Consider the following 26,738-nt stretch of genomic DNA (forward strand, 5'->3'; position numbering starts at 1 on the left):
TAATCTTTTTGGTTGTTAAAACTGTTAATAAGTAGGTGCAGTGGTACTTTCAACAGTCCAATTTACCTAGAAGATGAAGAAAACCCAAACATTTAAACCAAAGCAAAATTTCAAGTGGTAAAGGTGAAACAGACTTCAAAAGAGTAGGGAATTTTGTGGTTGCTTAAGCAATCTCTTCAAACTTGTCTTGTACTTTTCTGTGGCACATTCAAACTAGTAGTTGTTTATTTATATTATTTGGTTTCTCAGAAATTTGCCCAAAGTTTTTATTGACAGCTCATAAGAGGTTGATGATTAATTTATCAGAGTCAAAATCAGTGTTGCTGTAATTCTCTAGGCAACAAGTAAAAGAAATCATCAAACTAATGATCATAAAAATAGAAGAATATTTGATGAATGATAGTGAGAGGGAGAGAGAAAGAGAGTCAAAGGTGTGGATTTAAAGCCTTGTTGTCCTTTTCAATAGAAGCTTCAGGGAAAGTCACATAACGAAAACTTCAACCAAGGGACAGATTTGTTTAAAGACTTGGTTTAAAAGAATAATTAGATTATGCTCTTAATTACAAATATGAGTAAATTAATGCATCTGAGCAGTTGGGTTCAACTGAAATATAGGTGTTTAAATAAGTTTGTTCTAGCCTGGAAGCTTAACAATTCCCACTGATTACTCTAAATGCCAATTTGCACATAAAATAAGCTTTTTATTATAGCCTTGTCTCTTTGTAAGCTCTCATCCAAGGTATCTCTACGAGGAGCATAATTTCTTTCTTCTACTGACTGTCTGCCTGATCATTGTTTCTAACGAATTGAATGACATGTTCTCTTGGTACCTTCTCTAGTGAGAAACAAGATCAAGGAAATATCGAAACCACCCTGGAATAACTTGTTATTTTGCCCCATGAACATAATCTTTGTAAGGTAAGGGCAAACTGAAGTAATATTGTTTGGGGTGCTTAAGAAATCTCTGCTCATGTCAATTCAATGCTGAAGTCTTGGAATTGGTTTGAATTATTTTTCTACTTTGTGCCATAATTCTCATGAATGTTAGAATAGGTTAAAATGATATCACATCTGGAAATATGATAGCTTCATTTTCCTGTTCCTTGAAATTTGCATCAAAACCTATAAGTAAGGATGGCCCTCTCTCAATGGATGACATGAGGCTCCCTTGTTACAAGTTTGGGAGATTGACTGGTTCTTCTTAAGTAAAATATAACAAAATTCAAAGAACAGTGTCAGGTATATAACAAATTTTCCATTCCATACATGTACGTAAGCATCTTGATGACTGCTTAACTTGTTTGCTAAGGGAATTGAATGGCCTTTTAGGATGCTGTAGTGTAGTGATGCCTATGTTGTATTTGATAATTTAGATCCATAAATATTTACATCTCAGGAGGCTCAAGTCACCACTTTCACATTTTACCTTAATGAATTTTAACAGGCTGACTCCCATCCCGCTGGTCTCCTCAGCCCCAGGATTCCCTTCCCACCAACTTTGTTAGATAAACAATACTTCAAATGGTCACTCTCCATTCAAGATTTTAAAATTCCCAAGGTGACGTTTCCTCTATAATTGAATCCATTTTTCTTGTTTGTTGTCATTCCGGAATATCATGCGAGGAATTTCAACTCCATTTCGATATCCATCCTTGGGCTGTTTGATTAAGGTAAAAACTTGAGCCAGAGTCCTGAACTCGACTAATGATCGCAGAACACGTGTTAGTGCTAAAGAAAATTTAGCTGAACCACGGTTCTGGCAGTAAAATATTGTCTGCTCATCGACCTCCTGAGTTCCCCTGTTACGGAGGATTGCTGTTGTCATTGTCGGCATATGTTTATTCAAAACTACTACTTTTAATTGTTTTTACCCTTAGCTATGGACTTGCAACTGCAGCAAGACATGTTTTAGTTTGGCTTGGTATTCTATTCAAACCTACTTTTCTTCGTTTTCTTCCCCCATCTTTTCCCTCCTCACTCTGCATCTTTAATTTTTGAGGACAATAACTCCTTATTCTTCAAGAGCAGTTTTGGTTCACGCCTCTATTGTCACTCTCGCTTTTTGTTTGTGTGTTCCTCAATCTTGACAACTGCTGTTTATTGGCCTGAAGACAAATCTTTGAATGCTGGAGAGTGGAGAAGAGACAAGGTACTATGGGCTGTAGCAACAAAGATCAGGTGGTTTCACATGCAGGATCTAAGGTAAGTACTGTTAATGATTCAACAAGTTACCAGGCAAACTGTCTATAGCAAAAGCTTCCAAGATTCTCATTGAAGTATCTGACAACAAATTTAGGACATGATGGAAAGTGAACACAAAGAATCCCCTTTTGCATCGATACCAAAATCACCCATACAAAGTAGCAGACCAAGCAGCATGGTTGTCAAGGTAAAATACTTTGCTTTGCCCTCCATTTTCTTGACTTACAAGTTTCTGCAAATCTGTATATCGAATATTTGATTTTTTTTTTTTTAAATGCGACAAAAACAGAAAGCACATACTGTTATTCCAGCGCATATCGTAGCTGAGGCCATATCAACACTCCACGGTCTTGATCTCAGATGGTCAGGTCCCATCACAAACACTGAAAGGGTATATGTTGAACAGTATGTCTTGGCAAAATACCCACAGTATGCAGGACAAGTTGAAATAGAAAATATGGATCTCTCTAGTCTTTGTATCAATGAGGAGTCCTCTGAGCCTGCACCTGATGATAAAAGAAAATCACCTAAAAGTAATTTTAGGGAGTCCTCCACACCTTCCTTTGGAAGCAATCTTCCCGACCTGGACAGGATCCAATTGGAGGCATCAAGACTGCTCGATATCCTGACCAAGAAATCTTCCTTTCCTGGAAGTTTCATTTCAATTCCTGAAATCCAGGCTCGAAACAAAGTTTTGAGGCACTGCGGGTTACGAGATGATGACTATCTTGTTCTGTTTACTCCAAACTACAAGGATGCGATGATGCTAGTAGGAGAAAGCTACCCTTTTTTCCGAGGGAACTTCTACATGACAATCATTGTTGAAGAGATGGATTACATACGGGAGTTTGCCATTTATAAGGAAGCAAAAGCGATCCTGGCCCCTGAATCATGGTTGGATCTGAGAATCAAGGGATCACAACTTAGCCAGTACTTTAGGAGGAAGTGTAAGCACAGCCCGAAGGGTTTGTTCTCTTATCCAGCTGATGTAAATGGAATGCGTTACTCGATGCATTGGATTTCAGAAGCTCACAGGAATTCATGGCACGTTCTACTCGATGCAACTGCCTTAGTTGTGGGACAGGATCGACTGAATCTTGCACTTCATAGGCCTGACTTTGTTTTGTGTAGTCTGGAGAATACACACGCTCAACCATCAAGGATAACTTGTCTTCTGGTCAGGAAGAAATCTTTTGATACTACGACATCTTCATCTCAGGTCACCGAGTGAAAAGCGGGATTAGCTTATGTGAATACATCATATGTTTAAATTAGTTGAGCCATATCTATACCTATTTTGGACTTGGGAAATTTCGAACAAATAAAAGGAGTTGGGTCAGGGATCAGGCAAAACCTGTCTAGTTGATGCTCCCCATATATGAAATAACTATGATTGAATTATTGCATGAAAGATCACAATTGTGGTAAGTTTCTAAACGTTGTTTAAAGCTTGGTTGCAGTTTCGGATATCATTTCAAGAAGCATTGAATATTATTTTGGCTTCTCTTTCCAGTGTAAATTTCTTGCACAGGATCGATGCAATTATAAAGCATAACCTTCATGCTACCAATTCGACAAAGAAAGCCTTTCAAACCAATACACACACACACATAGACACACAAAAGAAGGCATAAAGAGTTTGGTTTCTCTCTAACTTGGGAATTTGGAATTGTTGCAAATGTAAGTAATAAGTGAGGGCATGTTTCCGCTCTCCGCTGTACCAGGTGGACTTTCATGCATTAATCAAGTTTCTTGGGTGAAAAACTAGACAAGTTCTATTTCTACTCATTACAGGCAATTAGTCCAAAATGGCATTGCAGTTAACAGTCGCTAATCAATTAAAAGGAACAATTCTTTAACAAGAGAGTATTACCATACCCAAGTGGCAATTCCGATCAAGTTACTTGCTTCTGGATTTGCAGGTCACAGTCTTTCAAGGAATAAATTAATTAGAACAATTCCTCCTTTGTTCCTCGGTTTCTGGGTTGGCAATTCATTGCCTCTACTTTCAATACATTGAGAGGTGAAAATCCAAAGGAGGTGACCGGCACCGTTCAGGATTTTAGATTCAATTTGTTTGACGTTAGGGTCTCGAACTAAGCTCGAGTTTTTATGGTGAAAATTGGTGTTTCAATTCAACAACGATTAATTAGGACGATGTCTTTGCATAATTACGTAATATGAATATTGGTTTACCAAATTTTGGGTTCGCACAAGGCAAAATTATTTTCCATTTAATTCATGTGAAAGACTGCAAAGCCCTTGCTGTTTGTTAAGGAGGAATTTCCTCATCATTTGTTTCTTTTTCTCGAAATAGCACAATAAGAAACACTCTGAAGTCAAAGGCAAAATTAATCAGAATCTATTACAGAGGCTCAAAGAAATTCCAATTGACTTCAGATTCAAGGTTTCTATTTCAACTCAATACATTTAAAAGAAAGGGAAGGGGCTGTTCGCTAAACGCTGTATTCTAACATTCCTCTTTGATGACAAGTTGCAACCAATCATAATGGTCACATCCTCCAGCAATGTCTACAAACCTGCAATTATATATTTAAACCAAATCAATCCCTTACAATTATAGAACAACAAAACATAAATATTAAGCAAAATTGATCACCAAGAATGTTGACGTGTATGAGCTAAAGAAAACCTAAGGACATTACAGTATAAAGAGCAGCTATACTATCAATTTCATATTGATTCTTGCATATGCCAAAGGCTATACAACACCTTATATACCAAATTGTAGTTCAACTCTGTCATTCATTTTACATGTAACTTCGGTCTAAAACATTAATATTCAAGTAAATGCTCAAATAATGCTATGAAACATTGATTGTTATATGATTCACTAATCTCAGAATTTTTACCCACACCAAGATGACAAAGACTGCCAAATGCCTAATTATATCAAAGACTACAGCAGGAAAACTGAAGTCTGAGATCAAATTTCATATCTATTCCTGGGGGCCGAAAATGAAAAATACACAAGGACCATAGCAACTATTGTTTTAAATTAGGGAAAAAAACATAACACCATTTGACCCTCAGAAGCAGTATTCCCATAAATAAATAAAAATAGAGGCAGTATTTCCATAAATAAATAAAAATAGAAGCAGTATTCCCAAAATTCATCATCAGTGAGGGAAAAAGGTAAACTATAAACTCATTTATCCTAACCAAAGCACACTCTTCTATTTATCTATAGAAACCAGGAAGGATTGGGTAGTTTTGAGATCCAAGATTCAACATAGCATCACTAATCAGATCAACAAAAAATAAATTCAGATCCAACATAGCATCACTAGTCCAGATCAACAAAAAATAAATGATGAAATTAGAAATAGTCTTAATCATCAAACCCAATGCAGAATCAGGGTGAAACCGCTAGTTTATGAGAGAAAATGAAGTTGCCATGCATATAGAACAAAAGACATGGCATTTGCACAAACCCACCAAAGGGTCCTGGAGAAACAATAAGCCTGCCACATCTTTTAACATTCCAGAGCAGTAGATGCCATATCCCATAAACCAAACGGGTTAGGTTTAAAAACCAATATATTGTTCGTAAAAAGCAGAACATAGTAGCAGCTAATGATGCTTCTGAAAAATGCATCTGCTTCAAAATTAGACCTTTCGCAAATTGACTATATTTTGTTTCCATAAATACAAGAAGAAACCCCTAATTCAGAGTCATGCAAATGAAAAGAACCATCAAACTTGTATTGCAATCATCCATATGCAAAATCAGATAAGACAAGCATCCAAAAACAGAGTAAACAAATCAAGCATTAAAAACAAGATAGAACTGGATAATTACCTAAGCGGAGCCAACAATGATGTTGTTAATAGGAATAAAGATAAGCTTAACAAAGAATCCGACGAATCCCATCACTACAAATCCGATCGCAGTACGGAACGCCACCTTCGTGAACTCTGCATGCAAAGAATCAGCATTCTCCAAAAATCAGGTACTTAATAAACCCTAATTTTAACAGATCTAAAGATAAAGAAAAGAAAAACATAAGCAAAGAAAAAGGGGATACCTTTGCGATCGGGCTTGTGACAGCGCTTGACGAGGCGGACGCTGTCCTTGGCAAAGTCTCTCAAAGGATCGACGACGGAGTCAAGGGCGTCCATTTCTCTCTCTCTCTCTCTCTCTCTCAACACCTAGCAACGAGATGAAATCTTAAAAGAGAAAAAAATGGAGATCTTTTATGAGGAGATCGTCTAATGTGAACGCAACTCATAGAAACGTCGAGGCAGTTTTGTTGGGTAGTAGTAGGAGGTTTTTTCGAGTCAAATTTGGGAAGCCAGTTTTGGCCTTCTTCTCCATGAACAAAGAACAAGTCCACAGGAAAGTTGCCCATGGGCCTCTGGGCCGCCCACAATTTTAGAGGCTTACACACCCTTTCTTATTTCTGGACCAGCATTTGGCCTGGCTTTGATACCCAATAAATGCATTAACTTAAACTTTTACATATTTTAGACTATGGGTAAAAGGACAATATTTTCTGTACCCCTTTACATATGGATCCCTATTTTTCTTTTTCTTATTTCTCTCATTGTTGGTAATGTTGTTTAGGTTATATAATTTGTTCATGAGGTCATGCATAACTTGTCTTTTATAAATATTTATATTTGATATATTGTTAGTATATTGATTTTATATATTATTAAAAATATAAAAAATATCAAGTAAACATGAAAATTTTCATTAAAAGATATTTGTGAGGCATGCTAATTAAAATCTCTATGAGATTAAAGGAGAAAACATTTTTGTTTATCCTAGGTTTAAGACAAAAGTAAATGCAAAACTTTCATGTGCTTGTTATTAATTGCATTGTCCATTCAGTTATATTAGGCGTGCCCATATTTCTGGCATGTGTTCAAACGTATTAAACTAAAATTGCAAACATGGCTGAATAATTATAGGACACTTTTGTAATTCAGACTTTCACAATTCTCGATGGAATCCTGGATTCTGGGTCTCTTCGTTTTTCTATTTCTTGCATCAGCAAAAACAAGCAAAGCTCGTAACAGTGCTAGCTTTTACTCCAACTACTATGTCACCTGGGGATTTGATCATGCCTTAATTATTAACAATGAAACAGAAATCCAGCTTACATTGGACCAAACTTCTGGTTCATGTTCTTAACTTGTTCTGTTGCCTTCATCACTGATAGAGTGTTTTCTTGTTAATTTAATGGTGTTTTCTGTGCTTTAGGGTCTGGCTTTGAGACCAAGTGGAGATACGGATCAGGGTTCTTTCACATCAGAATGAAAATACCAGACAAGAATTCAACAGGGGTTCTTACAGCATTCTATGTAACTATATATGTATTTCTTTCCATTGAATCATTATGATATTCTTGATCGTGATGGTAACATGCTGGTGTGGTTTCAGCTAACTTCACGTTCAAGTGATCACGATGAACTGGACTTTGAGCTCTTGGGAAACGATACTGCACCATATACATTACAGACAAACGTGTTTGCAAACGGTCAAGGAGGTCGCGAGCAAAGAATTCATCTTTGGTTTGATCCCACTAAAGATTTCCATTCTTACAAGATTCTTTGGAACCAGTATCAAATAGTGTACGATTAAATATCTTCTTTTCACTCCATAACAAACATCAAACGGCATAACAAATAATGTTCAACTATCAGGTTTTATGTTGACAATGTGCCAATCAGGGTTTTCAAGAACAACAGGAAAGTTGGAGTAAATTATCCAAACCAGCCAATGCAAATAGAGGGAAGTGTATGGAATGCTGAAGGGTGGGCATCCGGTGGAAAGAGAACTGACTGGAATCAAGCACCTTTCAAAGCCTACCTCCAAGAATTCAATGCAGATGGTTGTGTTTTACATGATTATGCCGTTGAGAAATGTTATTCTTCACACTTTTGGTGGAACAGGGAGGAGTTTTGGAAACTAAAACCCAGAGATCAAAAAGCAAATGATCATGTCAGAACGAAATACATGTACTATGACTACTGCTCTGATAAGACGCGATACTCAAAGCCGCCCCCAGAATGCAAAAGTAACCAGTAGAATTCAGATCCTGGTCAAATGATCTTACATACAGATAAATATTAGTAGCTTTTTTATGATAATTTTCTTACAACTATTGCAACATTTATGGGCTAATGATTCTTAAATCCTCATCCCTGTTTTGTTGATCATAGTGAACACCTAAAGACCAAAGGGATACCCCTGGGAGGGTTCTACTCAAGCTTACAAAGAGCACAAAGAAAAAGAAAGTTGTTCCCATTAATCATTCTCCAAAAAGAAGGATGAGAAAATTTAAGATGTCCATTCACATGAAGATATAAGATAAACAGAATCCTTTAGAACACAACAAGGGGATAATTAACCCAGAACTGCACATTAGATATGATTAGGCAAGTCATAGCAACAAGCAATTGTTTTGCTGCACTAAATGAGTTAAGGTCTTGAGAAGTTTCTAAACAAGTCATTACATTAAAGGAAGCTTTCCATAAACAATAGCAGACAAGTGCATTCATAAATCATACGCAAGCAAAATTCCTAGTAGCATCAGCCGAGCTGCACACGTTTGCCACACCATTGAGCACCATACTGGACCAATGAAATGCTTAGCTGCAGGAAACAACAAAAATAACTTTAGACAATGGCCAGTGTGAAACCATGATAAATTAACAGGTCATAATGCAAAAGAGGAAGAATGATTCAATAAAGCAATCCTCTTCCTTCAATAGACAACACGACAATTAACGGTCCAAACAAAATATAACATCAAGACCATAACTTACAACAGCAGAGCAACATACTTTAAAAAAGGCATTATTCGATACATGAAAAGAGAACATCCATCCAAATGGCTTAAAGACTAGTAGAATCACCATTTAACTATTTATATGTTGACATTTCAAATTGTATCATAACTATTCAACTTCTCCTGTCCTAGCTTTTATCTCAAAAGACACCCCCAATATGGGAGCAGGGCAAGGTGTTTGCAACCTTCTATATGGAAATGAAAATAAAACCACAGCCAGGAAAAGGCGAATGCTGGTTAGCAGGTTTTAGAATTTGTCCTAGGTAAAATAAGTTCTACAGATGAAAAAGAACAGTTGAGATTCTCCCCCTTTTTTGTTCAAGGTTTTAAGTCAAATCATGTATTGATGGTGCTTTACACCCATATCAACCTCTTATATATAATCAAAAGGCAGTCATGATCCACAACCTCTTATATATAATCAAACCACAGTCAAGAATACAAGCATTTTTAAAATGCAAAATGATAATTTAACAACAATGCAAAAATTAAAAGAAAAGTCAGACAGTATAATACAAAATGAAAGTGCTAAGAACGCAACGTGCTAAAACCAATCATGCCATTGAGATTACCTATATGTATCATAGTTGCGAAATGGTTAAGGAAAAAAGTCTAATGTTAGTTTAAGGAATCAAGTCAGCAACCATGTTGCTGAATTGCTAACAAAAAACTAAAAAAGAAACCATGCCCCCCCCAAAAAAAAAACAGCAATGAAGAATGGCTAAGACATGCACGCCACCCCCACCCCTCCCCCCTCTTTACTCTTCTTGTCCATACCTCCTTTAAGTTTACCAACAATCTCAAGAAGTTATTGCCTACCAATTTTTGCTAGGAACTAAATGAGTGAAGTGGAACTAAATTACACTGAATATAAATCGAAATGGAAAATTGAAGGTTGTTTGCTGTCATCGGACAATATTCAACATTTCCTAGAAAATGTCTCAACCATCTTCTTCCAAGTAAACTCTCCTTACTTTGTTCTCAAGCTTTCCTGAATGACAACCACCTAATTAATGATTTAACTACCATAATTTCTCATTCTAAGCAAGCTCTTCTTGTTCTTTTCTCAAGCTTTCCTAGATAGAAACCATCTCCATAAGTGATTGAATCAAAACTAATTATGTTTCATCTTATATAACTAAATAAAGCATCCAAAGGATGCCTGCTCAAGTTACTCGTAGCATCCATGTAGTGTTCTACAATGAAATATCAGCAATATCATCACTACCATCAGTCCATCACTGCTTAGCCATAATATAAACAATCACTTATCTTAAAGCCAAATTTGTCTCAAAATCAAAGAAATAAAGTGACAAAAAATTGTAATTTAAACTGTAGATCTAGCAACTTCAATCCACCAAATGGGATCTTCATACCCTAACCAATAAACAAAATCCACTGATGTCATTAACCAGCCCTTGGCAAGGGAAACACAATGCCTAAGCAAGACATATCAACAATACACGCCAACCATCTAATTTTCCCCCACTAGAACTGCAATGATTATGCTCAATTAAACTAAAAGGCGGCAACCAAAGTTCAAAGCATAGGAAATAGTTTTATAGAACTACAGCCCCTATCCAATAGGCTAGAATCTCAAACAAAACAAGTTAAACATCACTCTAGCAAATGTTTCTTATTCTACAATAAGATAAGAGTTTACGCAAAACAGAAATTTTGGATGGAATCAATAAATAAAAGAATAAAAAAAAAAAAAAACAAAACTTTAACAAAAAGAAAAACCCCAGAACGTGAAAAATCTCAAAATCACCAAAGAAAAAAAAAAAAAAGCCTTCCACATACCCTTGGCCGTCAAGATTCCCCTGACCACTGCTACCTCCACTGCCATACGAGCCATCCTCAGCCCCTGCAGTCTGCCAAACACTCTGCCAAGCTTGTGAAGGAGGCTGAACATAAACACCACTGGTGGGATCGACGGCAGGCCTCCCAATTATCATCCCACCAGGTCCAGCAGGACCCCCCGCAGGCTGACCTATCGGAGGATAATAGTACGGCACCCCACTTGCCGTGGCCCCCACCATCCCACCCAATCCAGCTTCGTCCTTGATCTCGTCCCTGGGCACAATATCCACCAAAAAATCGAAAATGTCGGTCCTCGTAATCGCCGCTGCGATGTCGTTTTTCTGAAGCGTCCGCCGCTTGTTCTCCTCGGCGTGAAGCCAAGAGCGGATGGTAAGTTCGAGAATGAAAAGCTCGCAGGCCTTGGCGAAGAGAATGGGAGCCTCGGCGGAGATCATGCGGACGTCCTCATCGGCTTTCATGATCTTCTTGATGCGGGCGAGAGGGAGTTGGTGGTTCTTGAAGTCGTTGACTTGCTCGATTTCTTGGCGTTGGTAAGACCAGAACATTTGCAGTTGCTGCTGCTGCTGTTGGAGGAGGTGGTGGAAAGGAGGGGGAGGGGTGGCGGAGGTGGTGGTGGAAGGAGTAGGGGTGATAGCTGCAGTGGGAGGCTGAGGTGGGTAAGAGGACTGAGCTTGCTGGTTGCTGTCCATTGGCTGAAGAGCAAGGGAGAGATTTTGGGGCAAATGGGGGAAAATCACAAGTTTTGAATTTCCCTTTCTTTTTTTTTTTCCCTTTTTTTCTTTTCTTTTTTTTGCGCTGGGTGGGGAGATGGGATAGAATGGGTTTGATCGGAGGGATAGGGTGGGAGATGAGGATGGTGGTGCTGGATTTTGTCAAGGGTCAGAGATGTATGGGATAAGGTACAGCCACTGCAGCTGATTCTTTTTATGTTATTTCTTCTTTGCTTTTTCTTTTCTTTGTTTTTTTTTTCGTTTCAAAAAAAAAAAAAAAAGGAACAACGTCTATTATCTTATTTATTTATTTATTAGTCTACATTAAAAAAAAATAAGAAATGGCCTTTAATAATTGGGTTGTGGATTATTATATGATATATAAATCAAAATTAGAGTCTCTAAATTTTACAACTAAAGTTTATATGTTTGTTACGTTTTTATTTAACTAAATATGTTAATTTAATATTAATTGATCCCTTTTATTTAGATGGATCAATTAAGTGTATAAATTTATGGATCAAAATGTAAAATAATATATTTTAGACAGATAGATTTTATTTTTGGATTTCGGACAAAACAAGTTGTACGGAGATGGAGACTTTAGTCCCATTTTAAACTTCCCTCACATGTCATTGTAAATGAAAACGGGTAGGCTAATGTTGTAGCTATTAATTTATGCGGAAGAGACCGTCAGTCTGGTGGCCAACCAATCTTGATTATTTGAGTATCTCGTAATTGATAGCAATTAAATATATTTTTCTATTAATTTTGTAATAGTTGTATGAAAAAATATATGATTTTATTTTATTTTAACCAAGGATAAGAAAATCTAAGCAAAAGAAAAGCGAAAGAATCAACTTATTATTATTTAACTTAAATGAATGAATTGAGACAAAAAAAGAGTCGGTCCATAATCATACAAGTCGGCGACTTAGTTGTTACGCTTTTACTTTGGACTCTTTGTGGAAGATGAGCAAATGATAAGGGCAATGAACGTAGATTAAAATAAACCCTTATGATGTTTACATTTATGGTTGAAGAGTTGAAAGTAGAGGTATGACTTCTGAGTCGCCTATTATTTAGTCCTCTTTAGTCAAATGAAGGAATATGATATCTGTGGCGCCTGGCAAAAGAGTGGGTTTTGTTTCTTTGGAGGTGGGGAGGAAAAAGGATCTTTATTACCTTTCATATTGTATTATAATTAGTGAATCTTTTAGCTTAGCTTTGGCAAAACCTGGAAGGGCATTTGCATTATAGGAAAAGAGATTGAAGGGCCTACATATATATATATATATATATATATATATATATATATATATATATATATATATATATATATTTCCAATTTCAGGTCAAGTGTTCCTCCCATCCAAGCATAGCATACTTGACCAAAACATAGTTTAAAATATATATAAAAATGGTGGTGTCCCTTTCATGTGCTTGTTATGGGTCCCCATGCACAACCACAAAGAATGGGGTCGAACATCCTTACCAGTTTCTAATATATATTGTTAATTACTATGAAATTGATCAATTATAGTTTAATATTTAAATATTGAAAATGCCTTCCATTGGATATGTATAAATTATTGAAGCCAATGTCTACATCTGGAATTCGACTATTATGTTATTTATAAAATTATATTACTTTTTTTGTCAACTTATAGTGTATTTTTTATTTATTTATTTATTAGACTTGGACACTCATTTAAACCTTGTGAGCATTTTGAGGAAATAGCATGTAAGAATAAGATAATATTTTAAGTATTCATGTGGTTAGCATGTCAAAAGAATAATAATTCATATGCCACATCATCAGTTACGATTGGATTTTAAAGTCTTAATAAATGTTAGCAAAACATTAGAATATAACCAGCTATGTTAAGGGTGCTTTTAAGGCAACCGACAGGCAGGCATGGTAACAGAAACAGCAAGACAATCAAGGAGGAGGATTCAGGAAAAGTTGAAGAGAATCACCATGTACAAGCTGAAACATTTTCCAAATTGCTATATTAAGGAGAAATAAAAGCCTACATGAACCACAACTGTAGTTTTCCATGAAAAAAAAAGAGAAGGGCAGCTCCTGGAGGGTTTGTTTGTTTGTTTTTTTGACCAGGTGCAAACAATGAGTTCCTTTTGGAATGTGTATTGACCCATAAAGAAAAAAAAAAAAAAAAAAAAAAAAGAACAAAACCTATGTTGATCTTCAAAACGTTCTTCAGGTTAACAGATATACCTAAACTCAGTTTTGAAGAAGACCCTATAACTTTGATGTGATTTTGTTGTCCCGCCTGTATGCAGCTTGCTGAATTCTGCAGAGCTGCATTTGACTGCTGAGGAGACTCAGAGAAAAAACTATGAACATTCTAAATTCCTGGATTTTCACCTTAACAAATCCCTAATCACCCAGATTCCTCTGGCATTCCAGTTTTCTTTGCTGTCTTCTACCATAAACAAGCATCCCAGGTTTCTTATTTTCCTCTTCTTCCATGACGGCTTGTCCAACACCTTCTACACCAATATTTGGTTTCATTTCTTGGTCATTCTCCACCAGCTCTTTTTCTTTAGATCTTTTCAAATCCCCCAAAACAGTTTCTTCCCGACCTCTTTCAGTAAGCTCCTCCATTTCTATCACCTGAGCTTCACTTAATACCTGAAGAAGTTCCAAAGGAGTAGCTGCTGGATCAAGCTCCAAGCAACCATTCGGAGCATTATGACCTTCCTGACCTGTGAGCAAATAAGAAGGGACCTGATGAGAGAACCGAAACAACTCTTCTCTTGGAATCATCCAGGTTTTACTTGGCATGGAATGCTTCTGAAACACTGTCTTGAAGCCAGGCACCTTAACAAGTGGGGCAACAGCAACACCATTTTGCTCATTGTAATCTTCAAGCACCTCAACCATGTCATATTTGTGTATCACTTCATTAGGTGTCAGCTCATTCCAATCAGAGGACCAGTTCCTGTATAGAGCCCAAACATCTCCCTTTCTAGGATATATTTGAATTGCTCCTTTTCTGCCTTTTGACCACTTCACCTTGTGTGAGAAAGAATTAAGAGTCCTATTAACTTTATGTTTGCCAATCCGGAAATCTCCACTAGTTTTGTAAAAGCCAGAACCAATCCAATTTAGTGGAGCCAGTTCCACATTGCTTTTAGAATTAAGCCAACTCATCTGCATTTTGAATGGTTTTAATGATATCACACCATGAATCATTGCATAAAGACGAGGCATCCCATCATCATCATCATAAGCAGCCCAAACCTGCTTCTGACCGAATGATCTTTCTGCACGATCCTTGTCAAAATCATGAAAATCTGGATCTGGAACATTCATTGACATTGGATCAGGTCCCTTTGTAGCAGGCTCAACATCAGCATCGACAGGGTAAGACTTTTTGGGCTGAATGCTAGACTTGATATCCACAAACTCCATGGATTTTTGTGCATCCGATTTCATATTTAGAGCATCTTTCCCATTTCCTTCATCCTTCTCATCCATCCCCTTATCAAAAGCCTTTGGTTTATTTGAAGCATTTGATAGAGAAGCTGGGTGCCATGAATTTAGCTTCTTGCAGATTTCTTTCTTAGCGATCTTCGTCAGCATATTGTGAATATCCTGCTTCGAGAGCTCCTTTCCCATGGGTTGATTCCCCATTTCACTTTGATCGAAGGGCCTCCTGTTCTTACTTCTGTGGCTTTTTGCTGCAAAACTGGAAATATAATCTAAGGACCCGGTACCTAAACCTTCATCTAGCTTCTGAGAAGGATGAAACTTCATTGGCAGGCTTCCCTCTCCCATGGTGACTGTCTGTGACTGTGACCCTTTGTGCCCACTCTTTAATGTTTCACTGGCTGAACGAGTAAAATTAGCAACTTGAGCAGTGAAATAAGCCGGTGGAGCCACGTTTATGTTACTTCCTGATCTATTCAGAGAAATATTTGTAAATGAATGCAAGCCAGAAAATATCCCCGGACCTGTATTATGAACCTGAGGATACGTCTGTCGCTGAACACAGTCCGTTGATGGAGTATACGGCCAACTACCATTTACAGGTGCAGCTGGCTTCATAACAGCTCTAAAGGGAGTGCTACAGTTGGGACAAGTAAGATTCAAGTTGACATAAACTCTATGGTACTCAAAATTCATCCTACAGGTATTGCAGGTTGTCCAAAAGGTATCATTTCTTGCTGAGTGAGGAGGAGCAGGTCCGGAATAAGTAGCATTGTTCTGATCACTAGTGTTGTTGAAATTATGGAAACCCTCATGACTGGTTGGTGCCAATGAAGATGACTTCCCACATAAAACACTTGTATGACTGCACCATAAGTTACGCTTCTGGTCATAAGCAATTCTCTTCGCTTTATCAGATAACAAATTCCAAGCTTCAGACAGAATATGGAAAGCCCCATCTGCACCTACAGATTTATTTTTGTCAGGATGAAGAATAAGAGCCAGCTTCCTGAAATGTTTCCGAATTGTGTCCTCATCGGCAGATGGTTGAACACCAAGCACACTGTAGCAGTCCACTTCTCCACTGATCTTCATATCTGCAGATATGTACACGTCAATAGTTGCAAGCAACTGAGGAAGACCATCAAGCTCGGGATACATGTTTTGAGCCTTCAAAGCAAATCTTTTGGCCCCAGCAGCATCCATCTCCCTAAGTTTTTCCTCAGCGAGCTCTTTAGCTCTGATGGCCTCGTCTTTGTTAGAATCCATTATAGTTATGCTAGTGACTCTCTGCCTGCCTCTAACTGCTAGCTATTTCCTTCTTCAGTTCATTATCTGCATTTGTCAGCCAACACAATATCAGAAAAGATTCTCACTTTAAAAATATAAAATCTAAATCCAAGGTTCAAAATTTTTTTGCAAGCATTACAAGACTGCAATTAATTGTGCAAGACACCAAGTGGTTGTACTCAACATTGCATAATATCCTTTCACCAAAAAAAAAAATTGCCAAAAATGTCTTTCTCCAAGAATCTATCAACGGAAATAACGAATAATGCGCGGGAAGGTCATTCATTTAAAACTAAACAAACTATATTACCGAACTTTCAAATAAGCAACAGATTTGGAAACAACATGTCGCACAAAATTTCGTTATCTGAGAATTTATTAATTGAAATAAGAAAAAAATGCGCGGGAAGTTAATCCTTTTAAACTTCAACGAACTTGAATACCGAACTTTCAAACTAATCATAATGGATTTAAAAAAAACACCTTGCTAAAAATATGATCACAATGCAGACATGGAATGTATCAAGTTACAAAAACAAATGGCTATCTGCAAAGTCTTTTTCTTCATTTTAACAATACAAACTTCTCCTCAATAACTAAAACAGATCATAATTCAGTTTTGCCTCCTGGAAACTGAATTCTCAGTTGTCAACTTTCACTTCAAACATCGAAACTAAACACCCTTTTTAGAACCAAATTCAAATGGAATGAATGAATACAATTTAAATAGCAAACAACAACAAAAAGCAATGAAAAAAAATCCAGTACACCAATCGACTTGAATATTGGGTAAAACAAAAAACCGACAATTCAACAGAGTATTTGAGATTGCCAAAAGCTTTAATCAATAGCTACACATTCCACATTCAAATTCGCCTCATTTCAGTAATTATTATTCCGATTAAAACCCCAAAAAACCTGTATCACAAGTTCACAATCAATGGCTATAAGAATGATTTTTTTTTTTGTTCTAAAAGAATTGCATGCAAAGCAAAATAAAAGGAGTATACTTTAGCTTGCAGAGAAAATAAAAAAGGGGAAGGAAAATCACCTATTTACAGAGAATTCAATCTCAGAGGCGGCATTGAAGAATTCCCACCCAAATTTTGATTTTTGCTGACTTTTTTTACCTGAAAGATAAAAAGTGTAAAAACCTGAATTTTGAGAATGCATATAAGACAATAGGCATAATACACTATATAATTACTGGGTATATGAAAAAAAAAACATTTTCTATTCATTTATATAGGCATAAACCTGACCGTTTTGTATATGGTAAAACCCTAACCATGGTTAACTTTTAACTCTGGCTAATGGATACATTGCCATTTGGCTAGAAACAGAAGGCAAATTTAATTAGAACTTATCTACATTTAATGGAATTTTTTTTTCTCTATTTTGGTGTTTTTTTTTTTTGCCTTTTTTGTATATAGAACTTTTGAAATGAATAGGTGGCTGATCATTCTCAATTCAATGTAGCAATGGAATTTTTCCTTACCAGGGTCAAGTCTGTTAGACATTGCCAAGTTGCCATACTAAGCAATGGCCTCAATTTACCTTTTTGTTAATTTTGAGCAAATTAATTGACAATTTCCATATTAACATCCCAATACTTATCATGTATCTAGTCAATTCAAGGAATGCGCCTTCCTTCATATTATTGTACAAGCCAAATAAAAGCAGTGTTTGCTGTGTCATAATTGAGCTTTGTTCATGAATTCAATGGTTAGAGCTAGCAAGCATTTTCTTTACCATTTATAATCTTCCCTTGTATGACTGAATTCTTAGGATTTTTGGTTTAAAGGAAGAATCCAACTGCTGCTTAATGATTGGTAGTGGAATCACATTTGAGTGGGTTACCAAAAAAATGTTTGCAGTTACCAAATTATGGCTATGGTTGCCAAGAATGGAGGTGCGGAACAGGATGACTCATCACCATGTCACCAAAATGCATCCTATCCACAGATGGAAGGTTGCCTTACATTGCATACATGCTCCTTAGACGGTTACATTTTCCTTTTACTTTCCATTTAATCCTGCAATTTGACTCAATACACCAGATATGGAATTCTTTGCTGTTACTGCTATTTTTATGAAAAATACAACTAAGATGTCCTGCTTAAGCTGTATGCCTAGCTGTTAGATCAGATACTGAATACAATAGGTTTTGCTCTTTCTTTCACTGACATGGGATTTCTTCTGAGTTCATTACCAGTGCAAAACAAACTGGAAACAATAGAAGAAGATCACTGTTTACAATGAGCAGAATTTTACATCCCACAACTAAGTAAGTGCCTTTTCGTGGAAGAAAACAGGGCAGAGGTTCAAATTTTCTTCACACCTTTTAGTCTAGTAACAAAAAGTGTGCGGTGTTGTGTTCTGGTTGTAAGGGACATGAATTTTCTCCAGAGACTATAACGCAGAGCAGTTACCGTTGCATAAATGAGCTTCATCATGACTTTATTGGAAAGAGCTAGCGTCCATATATAAAAGTTAATGATCTTACCATTTATTATTGGAATTCTTAGGATTTTGTTGGAACTGTAAATCCTATTCTCACATAATATGATTGGGAGTTTATTCATATCTGAGTTGTTTGCCAAATATGTAATTGGGTTACTTAGTTTGGCTATGGTCGCCATTAATGTTCATGCAAAAGATTGCACCAAGGATATTTGCCCTACTCATACAGAGAGAGCTGCCTTGCATTCGCCGTTTACATTAACTTCCTTGTACGATGTAATTTATTTGAAACCTCGACATGTAATCTTTTGGGTGAAATTTGAATGAACAATATACTGGCATGGCCTGGCTAAACACCATGAACAGATGCCAGATGAGATTCTAATTAATGTAAATTTGGCCTTTTTTGTTTCCTAGTGCAAACTGGTATATCTTCAATGAATTCTAATGGAAAATATCTGCAGAAAATATCAGAGAAAACCATTGCTTTCAGTTCAGCATATATCTCTTTGCAGATATATCTCATACAAGCATCCTGTTCTTCATTAAGCAAACTGTTTTTGGAGACGTTGATTTCACAACATATTTTGGGATGAGAGCAAAATGATGAAAAAGCAAAAGTATGAACCCAAAATTTGATGAAGTAGACAATATCTTTCTTGTTGAACCGTCACCTAGATGTAACAAACCACAGATTACATCTAGAGTGCAATGCCAGTCACATTTTTTCATCTATGCCTCTGTCTCTTAGTCCCATGCCTTTTACTGCAGAACAAGAAGCAGCACTGTTCTCTTAGAACCATGAATTTTCATCTCAAGGCTTCCCTCTCTTCACAGTTCATGCTCTCTCTTGATTTTCTAACGTGTGTTGGCTTGGATGGTTCACCTTTAGCTTGAGCAGCAGATGCAGGCACAAAGATTATAGTTTTAATAATAGTAAAAATTAGAAATGGATTAAAATTTTTAGTTTACTGTTATAGTAATGTGATCAAATACTATTAATTAACACTTTAAACTACCTTGACAATGTATTTTGCATTCAACTTCTCTTCTAATTGCCATTGACGCTTGTTAGTTGATAGACACAGAATCTTTACAAAGTATATTTAATTGTATGTACATCATTTATAACATTTTCTCCCTCTTTCTAATTATACTGCCATTAAGAAAAACAAGATTCAATTTAAATTATGACAACATTGTAAAATGAGGAGTCACTATGAGTAAACTGCAGGCCCAGTCACATTTAACTTGCCTTTCTAACTGTCCTCTGTAAAACAGAGGATAATAAGAAATGAAGACTTAAGAAAAATATTCTAACTCTACCATCTATAAGGCATGGTGGCTACATTACAAACATAAGTTGGCTGAGCAGATCCTGGTTATGGTCTACGGGTGAAAGAAATAACCTGCACCTCTTGACCAAAATCCTCTAATTCTTGTTTAAGAATCAACTATGCCTTCTGAACCATATACATCCAACATTAGAACAACTTGCAGAGCTCATTTTGAAAACCTTATAAACATCTCCGGTTGCTTGTTTGCAGTTGCTTGAAAAGGAAATGTTTGCCCACTTTTCTTCCCTCTGCAACATATCCGATCACATAGATAAGGACAAATTCTTCAGGTTGATAGTAAAGAAAAACAAGCTATAGTGGCTCCTCCTTGCAACTCAATTGCAAGACTTCCCATAGAGTTGAGCATACACACTTCTAGTCCGATAAACAACGATCAAGCTTAACACCATTGCAACCATACAAACTCCTGACATTAATGCACAAGTGAGAGAGTAGCATATGGAACCCTCACAAGTTAGTGAATCATCATCCCGAAGAGGAATAGTGAGCAGAGATCCTGAAACTGGCTGTCGAAGGCTAGCTTGTTTCTCTGCATAATAGTCATATATACCACTAGCAATGGCACCAGAAAATATTAGAGAACCAGCAGGACTTGCCAGTGCGAGAAAATTATACAAGGCACCAAAAGACTTCAATCCAAATAGCTCGGAAGCTGAGGCTGGCACAATAGCCCAGTGGGCACCATATCCTAGTCCTGTTAACACAGTTGTGACATATATTTGCCCAGGCCAGCCTAGAGCATAGTAGAGAAGTCCAAATGCCATTATAACCTGAACCACAGCCATGGCAACTGGTCTGGGGAAAGCATATTTCCTGGTAAAATATAAAACATAAAAACAAGGATTAGCATATCATTTGCCAGTATCAGCTGAAGGAGAATTACTGAAGTGGCACATTTGGATGAAATGTAATTTGTTTTCACCTGATAATAGTCTCAGAAAAGTATCCACCACCAACACGACCAAGAAAGTTAAAAATACTGACCATGGATACAAATATGCTCGTATCGCTGTACCCCAAAGACTGGCAAATTTGACCCAGGTTATCGATAACTGTCAAACCAGATCCAGCAGCCAGTACAAGGGAAAAGAACATTAGCCAAAAATCTGCTTTTATCAGTGCTTGTAATAAGGTGAAATCCTCTCCTCTACGTGGCCCTCTTTTTCTCTTGACCCGCACTGCTCCTTCTGCAGCTGCTTGGAACAGTTTTGCTTGCAAGTGTGCAATTCGTTTTTGTCTTTCTAACAATGGAAGAGAGTCCACTTCTGGAGGCTTCTCATCTTCAACCTCACTCAGAATGACCTCATTTTCATTCTGCTCAAACCTACCTGATTCTTGTTTCTCTGGCTTGGGAAGAAGATTCTCCTCTACTGGAGGGCTTGGTTCCGATGCAAAAACCAATAAAATAGGAATTATAACTGGAAGCAATATAAGAATGATTAAAAGCACTCCAAGCAATGTGACCAGAGTTTGATTTATGCCAACTATATCCTCGAGCACCAATACTCCCAACAAATAAGCTGCCAGAATAAGGCAAACACTATATGTAAAGAGGAAGCTTGAACCATCAGAAGGCCTGACTTGTTTGTGTCCCCCTACAGGTCTAACAATGAACATCAAAGCAATAACAACTATTGATGGCCCAACCGCAACCATGAAGATGAGTGCCGCTTCATTAGGAAAATTAATCATGGTATAAACTTGGGTCAAAATTGCACCACTTAAGCCAGCAAATCCTTTAAGTATCCCCACAACAGGACCCCGACTTTTGGGAAAGTTCTGCACGCATGAAACTAGAGCTGCTGTGTTGTAGTATGTCTCACCATTTGTTCCCACAAATATAGCGACACACAGCTGCAAAGCAAAACTTGATTAACATTTTTCAACTTGGAAACAGCAAAAGATGGTCCACAGATTTTTAACTAAAGTATGAAAAAAGGATGTATTTCCTCAGTTAGATATTTAGGTCTCAACAAATAAAACGAGATTCATTTTAACAATTATAATCTCAGGGTATGGTGCTTGACTATACTGTCCTGGAACACATAGTATAGAAAAGAAGCATATTCTTAACTGCTTTTCTCCACCAGAGAAAAGAACAACTCTTGGATAAACTTGTCATTAATTCAGTCCCTTCATTTTATATAACCAACTTTCTCTACTAACACAAGTCTATATACTCGAAAGATTTAGCCTCAACTTGACAGGCTTGCACGGACATCTCAATAGGCAACAGCTAAGACAGGATAAATAGTTCATAACTTAGAGGCCTAAGACATGTCTCAAGTTAGTGTGGAGAAAAAAAAAAGGAAATCAATTAAACAAGTTTATTCATTTTCAAGAGTCTTTCACTCAATATGTTTTTGACCATCATTAGTAATGAGACACTGCAGCAAAAAATGAGTATGAGATTGATTAAGTTGCTGTGGCTGTACCCTTAAATTTTAAAACTAATGCAGGATAAGCCCAAAGCCTTTCTGTTAAATAGAGATATGATGAAGAGAAAAATTATGAAGTTCTTTTTGTTGAAAACAAATGAAAAGAAAAATCAGATAAACAATATCAATATTAACAATCAGAATCAGAACAGAATTGAGGAACATGATCAACAAAAATTAAAAGCAACATAGATATGATTTTAATGTAAGTCCATGATTCACGAGTGCATCCAGACAATCATACACCCAATCTGCCATCAGTTTGTTGAAGAATTGACTCTAAATTGTAGGAGTAATTCAAAATACAGTTGAATCTGTTATGGACGGTATTAGAATTTTTTCACATTATGGACGAACAACTTTTGTGAAATTTCAGGAGCTTTATCAACTGAAACCCAATTCTTGTTAGTGATCCTTCTGTCAATTAGAGTAACCCATTAATCTTGAGATAAACTATTAATTTAGGGGAAAAGGTTACAAAATTTACCATATCACGGTTTACAACTATAAGCTCAATTGCCAAGCTTAAGGCTCTCAGTTAATTAAACAATCAAATCAGATACCAACCACACATACTCCACCCTAAAACACAGAAGGATACCTTCTTGCGAGCAACTAGATTATCATCACCATCAATAATTCAACATGAATGACAAAGATCACTAGATTTTCTTATCCCAGAAGAGAAATCAAATTTCTTAAAACCCACAAAAATTAATCCAAAAATGCTTCTCAACCAAAGAGAGAAAAAGTCAAACTTGTTTCCTAGCAGAGAGCAAACAACCAAACTTTGTCATTTAAAATCCAAAGATAAGTGAAAACTGAATAAAACTCACCACCCAGAGAGGCAAATCAGGCAGTATATTAGCAATAACAAGCCAAACCAGACCATAGCCAACAAAATTCTGGACAACCCCAATGAGCAAAATCACCCACATAGGCAAGATCTCACAGCAGCTTCCAGCTACAAAGCCAATACTATCACCCAAGTCTTTAGCCACACCCAAGATAGCTATCTGCCTCTGGTTGTAGCCCATGGCACTTTTGATCACCGGCGAAATGCTTCCAAACAAGTAGCCAACTCCAGCACATGACTGAACCCACATTGCACACACAAACACCAGCCATCTGTTGTTGACAAAGGCCTTGAGTTTTTCACGTATCTGTTCCATAACCTCTCTCTCTCTCTCTGTCAGCAGCAAAACACAAAAGAAAAAAAAAAGGTAAAACTGACCCAAAGAGAGTTTTGATTGGGATTGATTCAAGTTGATTGATGATAAAGGAGTCTTTGTTCAGACACAGTTTGTGTGGAGATGGAAGGGGTAACTTGTTGATTGAATGGTTTGCCACTAACGTTTCTTCTATTTCAACGATTTGTGGAAACTAGAATTACGAAACAGGACAATAGCTCATGGTCTGACCAACGGTCATTATAACTGCACTCTCTCTCTCTCTCTCTCTCTCTTACGTTCTCGTATCACATAGCTTATCAGTTTGCTTTTCCATCGCTCACTTATTCTTTCGGTGCTTTTTCGTTTTTCGTAAAAAAAATACTAACCTTGTAGATCAATGGCCTAACCATGTAGGCTCCTAACAACCATTATTAGGATAATAATGGTTGAATACATATATATATATATATATATATATATATATATATATATATGTATATACACATATATTAATGAGAGCTAGCTTGTGAGGTTAATTAATTAGTCAAAGCAGCTGGATTGAGAAGATAAACAGATGGGATGATATTCCAATTTGGATTTTAATTAGATAAGCATTTGAAAAGTAGATGAGAATTATTGTTGGAAATAAGATGAAGAAAGGTGTGATAACAGTAGCTTTTGACCCTGATTCAGCAAATACAATTTGGGCTTGATTGTCTTTTCCCCTCTTATTTTCTTGTAACTTGTAACCCAAACAAAAAGGGCAAAAAATCTCCAAAGAATCATGATAGTCGATGGAAAGATCCTTTACTATGTGAAAACGTGTGCCGTTAATCCTATGAACATCGCAACGTGAATGCCTGCTGCTTTTAAAAATGATCATACTATAATCAACATACGTAAGCTGTCATATAATAATTGAACACGTGCTGTTTCGGTGTTTTCTACTTGCCCTCAATTAATATGAATACAATACGAATCCTACTATTCTACGTAAGACTTTTTGTTTGAAGGGCTTATCAGTAGCATTTTGCACGTGATAGTTGAATTTTGGAGGCTAAGGGAAACGACCACAATGGCTTTTTTCCTTTTTTTCTTGAAAACATTACATATACGCAAAGATGTTATGAATATATATTATATTACGATCTAAGAATTCAAATCAGGTCAGGTAGTTAGGGTACGTTAAATAATCCAATAAATCAAATATATAAATGTAATTTGATTTGAATTTTAATATTTAATTATTAAAGATAGATTTACATTTGTTGAGTAAAATCATAGTTGAAATTCAACAAAAAAAAAAAACAAATATTGAAAATATCATATTTCAAAATTAGAACAAAAATATCATATATATATATATATTCATGCTCAGTTTGATTTAATAAATTAATGGGTAAAATATGATAAATACTATATGATAGCAAAATTCACATTAAAGTTGATTTTCACATAATGAAAACACTAAAAAGATATCAAGTTACTTACTTAATTTACTAAAACCTAAAATCAAAGACCAACCGTTGAAATTTTTTTGAAACATGAAGAAATGGAATTTTGGATGATAAAAACTCAATGATACCAAAATTTAAAGAAATTAGATAATTGTGCTAATAACGTATTGTGAAATATAACCTAAAAGAACATCTATGAGAGAAAAATATTAACAAAATAAGAATATCTTATACAAAAATATGTATTTACAAATGAAATAAGATACTTATTTATAGGCTAACAACTCTTACTTAGATAGAATTTACAAGATAAAATAATGCTAAGAGGTTTGATTTGAATGGATTAAATTCAAATTTTAATCTAATCCAATCTACATTCAAATTTTACAGGATAATATATATATATATGAATGTCCATTATGTCACGATTTAGGAACTCAAATCAGGCCAAGTAGCCAAGATAAGCCAAATAGCCAAGTAAGCCAAACATAAGAGTGTAATTTGATTTGAACTATAATATATGATTATGTATATTTCGATTTGAATGTAGATTTGATTGGACTAAAATTTGAATTTAATCTATTCAAATCAAATCTCTTAGCATTATTTTATCTTATAAATTCTATCTAGGTAAAGGTTATTAGCCTATAAATAAGCATCTTACTTCATTTGTAAATACATATTCTTGAATAAGATCTTCTTATTTTATTAATACTTTTCTCTCATAGATGTTCTTTCAGGCTATATTTCACAACACGTTATGAGTACAATTCTCTAATCTCTTGAAGTTTTGGTATCATTTAGTTTTCATCATCATCTCAAAGTCAAAATTCCATTTCTTCAAGCTTCAAAAAGATTTCAATGGTTGGTTTTTGATTTTAGGTTTTAACAAATCAAGTAAGTGACTTGATATCTCTTTAGTGTTTTCATTCTGTGAAAATCAACCTTAATGTGAATTTTGCTATCATATAGTATTTATCATATTTTGTCCATTAATTTATTAAATCAAGTTGAGCATGAATATATATATATGATTTTTTGTTCTAATTTTGGAATATGATTTTTCCAATATAATTTTTTTGTTGAATTTCGACTATGATTTTACTTAACATGTGTAAATCTATCTTTAATACCTTGAGATTTTGCATTTGACATTTTAAACTGAATATATAAAATTGACTTTGTATGATATCTAATTTTTATAACAAGTGAAAAATACTATACTTTGGGTAATTTGAAATATGTTTTGTTTTGAATTTCATGTCTTTTTGTGTTTAAGCAAAATAACGAGCTATTAATGAAAAATCATGAATTTCATCCATTTCCAGCAATGTGCCACATAATTTAACAATTATGATCATGGACGTGGAAAATGTCACCATAAAAATTGCAATCATGGTGGTTACACTAATATTACTTTAAGAATACATTTAACTATTAGAAGTGGACCCACCAGGAGTTGATAGATACCTTTACCCACCAGAAGTAGATGAATACTGTACTTACCAGAAGTAGATGAATATTTTACCCATCAGAAGTGGTTGTA

General features: G+C 35.9%; 6 protein-coding genes across 8 annotated transcripts; 2 read left to right on the forward strand and 4 right to left on the reverse strand.

Moving 5' to 3' along the window:
* The first annotated feature begins 1,542 nt into the window (after window positions 1-1,542).
* On the forward strand, window positions 1,543-3,674 carry LOC18605110 (uncharacterized). Of its 2 annotated transcripts, XM_088804258.1 has the most exons (4): window positions 1,543-1,670; window positions 2,112-2,202; window positions 2,297-2,389; window positions 2,492-3,674. In XM_088804258.1, the coding sequence occupies exons 2-4, from the start codon at window positions 2,155-2,157 to the stop codon at window positions 3,431-3,433; spliced, it is 1,083 nt and encodes a 360-aa protein (XP_088660384.1). In that variant the 5' UTR covers window positions 1,543-1,670; window positions 2,112-2,154; the 3' UTR covers window positions 3,434-3,674. The 2 variants fall into 2 exon arrangements, with proteins under 2 accessions (XP_088660384.1, XP_017973536.2); XM_018118047.2 differs by lacking the exon at window positions 1,543-1,670 and having other exon boundaries at window positions 1,876-2,202.
* Window positions 3,675-4,470: 796 nt separating this feature from the next.
* Window positions 4,471-6,437, reverse strand: LOC18605111 (protein transport protein Sec61 subunit gamma-1). The gene is made up of 3 exons (XM_018116721.2): window positions 6,252-6,437; window positions 6,026-6,141; window positions 4,471-4,742 (listed from the first exon to the last, which is right to left on the reverse strand). Exons 1-2 carry the CDS (start codon window positions 6,343-6,345, stop codon window positions 6,026-6,028), a joined length of 210 nt encoding a protein of 69 aa, XP_017972210.1. The 5' UTR covers window positions 6,346-6,437; the 3' UTR covers window positions 4,471-4,742.
* Window positions 6,438-7,174: 737 nt separating this feature from the next.
* Window positions 7,175-8,260, forward strand: XTH11 (xyloglucan endotransglucosylase/hydrolase 11). The gene is made up of 4 exons (XM_018117092.2): window positions 7,175-7,349; window positions 7,433-7,533; window positions 7,613-7,803; window positions 7,876-8,260. Exons 1-4 carry the CDS (start codon window positions 7,175-7,177, stop codon window positions 8,258-8,260), a joined length of 852 nt encoding a protein of 283 aa, XP_017972581.2.
* Window positions 8,261-8,555: 295 nt separating this feature from the next.
* NF-YC1 (nuclear factor Y, subunit C1) lies at window positions 8,556-11,762 on the reverse strand. Its single transcript, XM_007037930.3, has 2 exons — window positions 10,827-11,762; window positions 8,556-8,827 (listed from the first exon to the last, which is right to left on the reverse strand). Exons 1-2 carry the CDS (start codon window positions 11,534-11,536, stop codon window positions 8,824-8,826), a joined length of 714 nt encoding a protein of 237 aa, XP_007037992.3. The 5' UTR covers window positions 11,537-11,762; the 3' UTR covers window positions 8,556-8,823.
* Window positions 11,763-13,541: 1,779 nt separating this feature from the next.
* LOC18605114 (uncharacterized) lies at window positions 13,542-17,496 on the reverse strand. Of its 2 annotated transcripts, XM_088804556.1 has the most exons (3): window positions 17,356-17,496; window positions 15,539-16,349; window positions 13,542-15,415 (listed from the first exon to the last, which is right to left on the reverse strand). In XM_088804556.1, exons 2-3 carry the CDS (start codon window positions 16,281-16,283, stop codon window positions 13,959-13,961), a joined length of 2,202 nt encoding a protein of 733 aa, XP_088660682.1. In that variant the 5' UTR covers window positions 16,284-16,349; window positions 17,356-17,496; the 3' UTR covers window positions 13,542-13,958. The 2 variants fall into 2 exon arrangements, with proteins under 2 accessions (XP_088660682.1, XP_007037993.3); XM_007037931.3 differs by having other exon boundaries at window positions 13,542-16,349.
* Window positions 17,497-19,929: 2,433 nt separating this feature from the next.
* On the reverse strand, window positions 19,930-23,968 carry LOC18605115 (protein NUCLEAR FUSION DEFECTIVE 4-like). The gene is made up of 3 exons (XM_007037932.3): window positions 23,400-23,968; window positions 21,048-21,979; window positions 19,930-20,938 (listed from the first exon to the last, which is right to left on the reverse strand). The coding sequence occupies exons 1-3, from the start codon at window positions 23,733-23,735 to the stop codon at window positions 20,440-20,442; spliced, it is 1,767 nt and encodes a 588-aa protein (XP_007037994.3). The 5' UTR covers window positions 23,736-23,968; the 3' UTR covers window positions 19,930-20,439.
* Window positions 23,969-26,738: the final 2,770 nt, after the last annotated feature.

The sequence above is a fragment of the Theobroma cacao genome, chromosome 3 (assembly GCF_053813885.1).
Source record: "Theobroma cacao isolate CCN51 chromosome 3, ASM5381388v1, whole genome shotgun sequence".
NCBI classification, from domain to species: domain Eukaryota; kingdom Viridiplantae; phylum Streptophyta; class Magnoliopsida; order Malvales; family Malvaceae; genus Theobroma; species Theobroma cacao.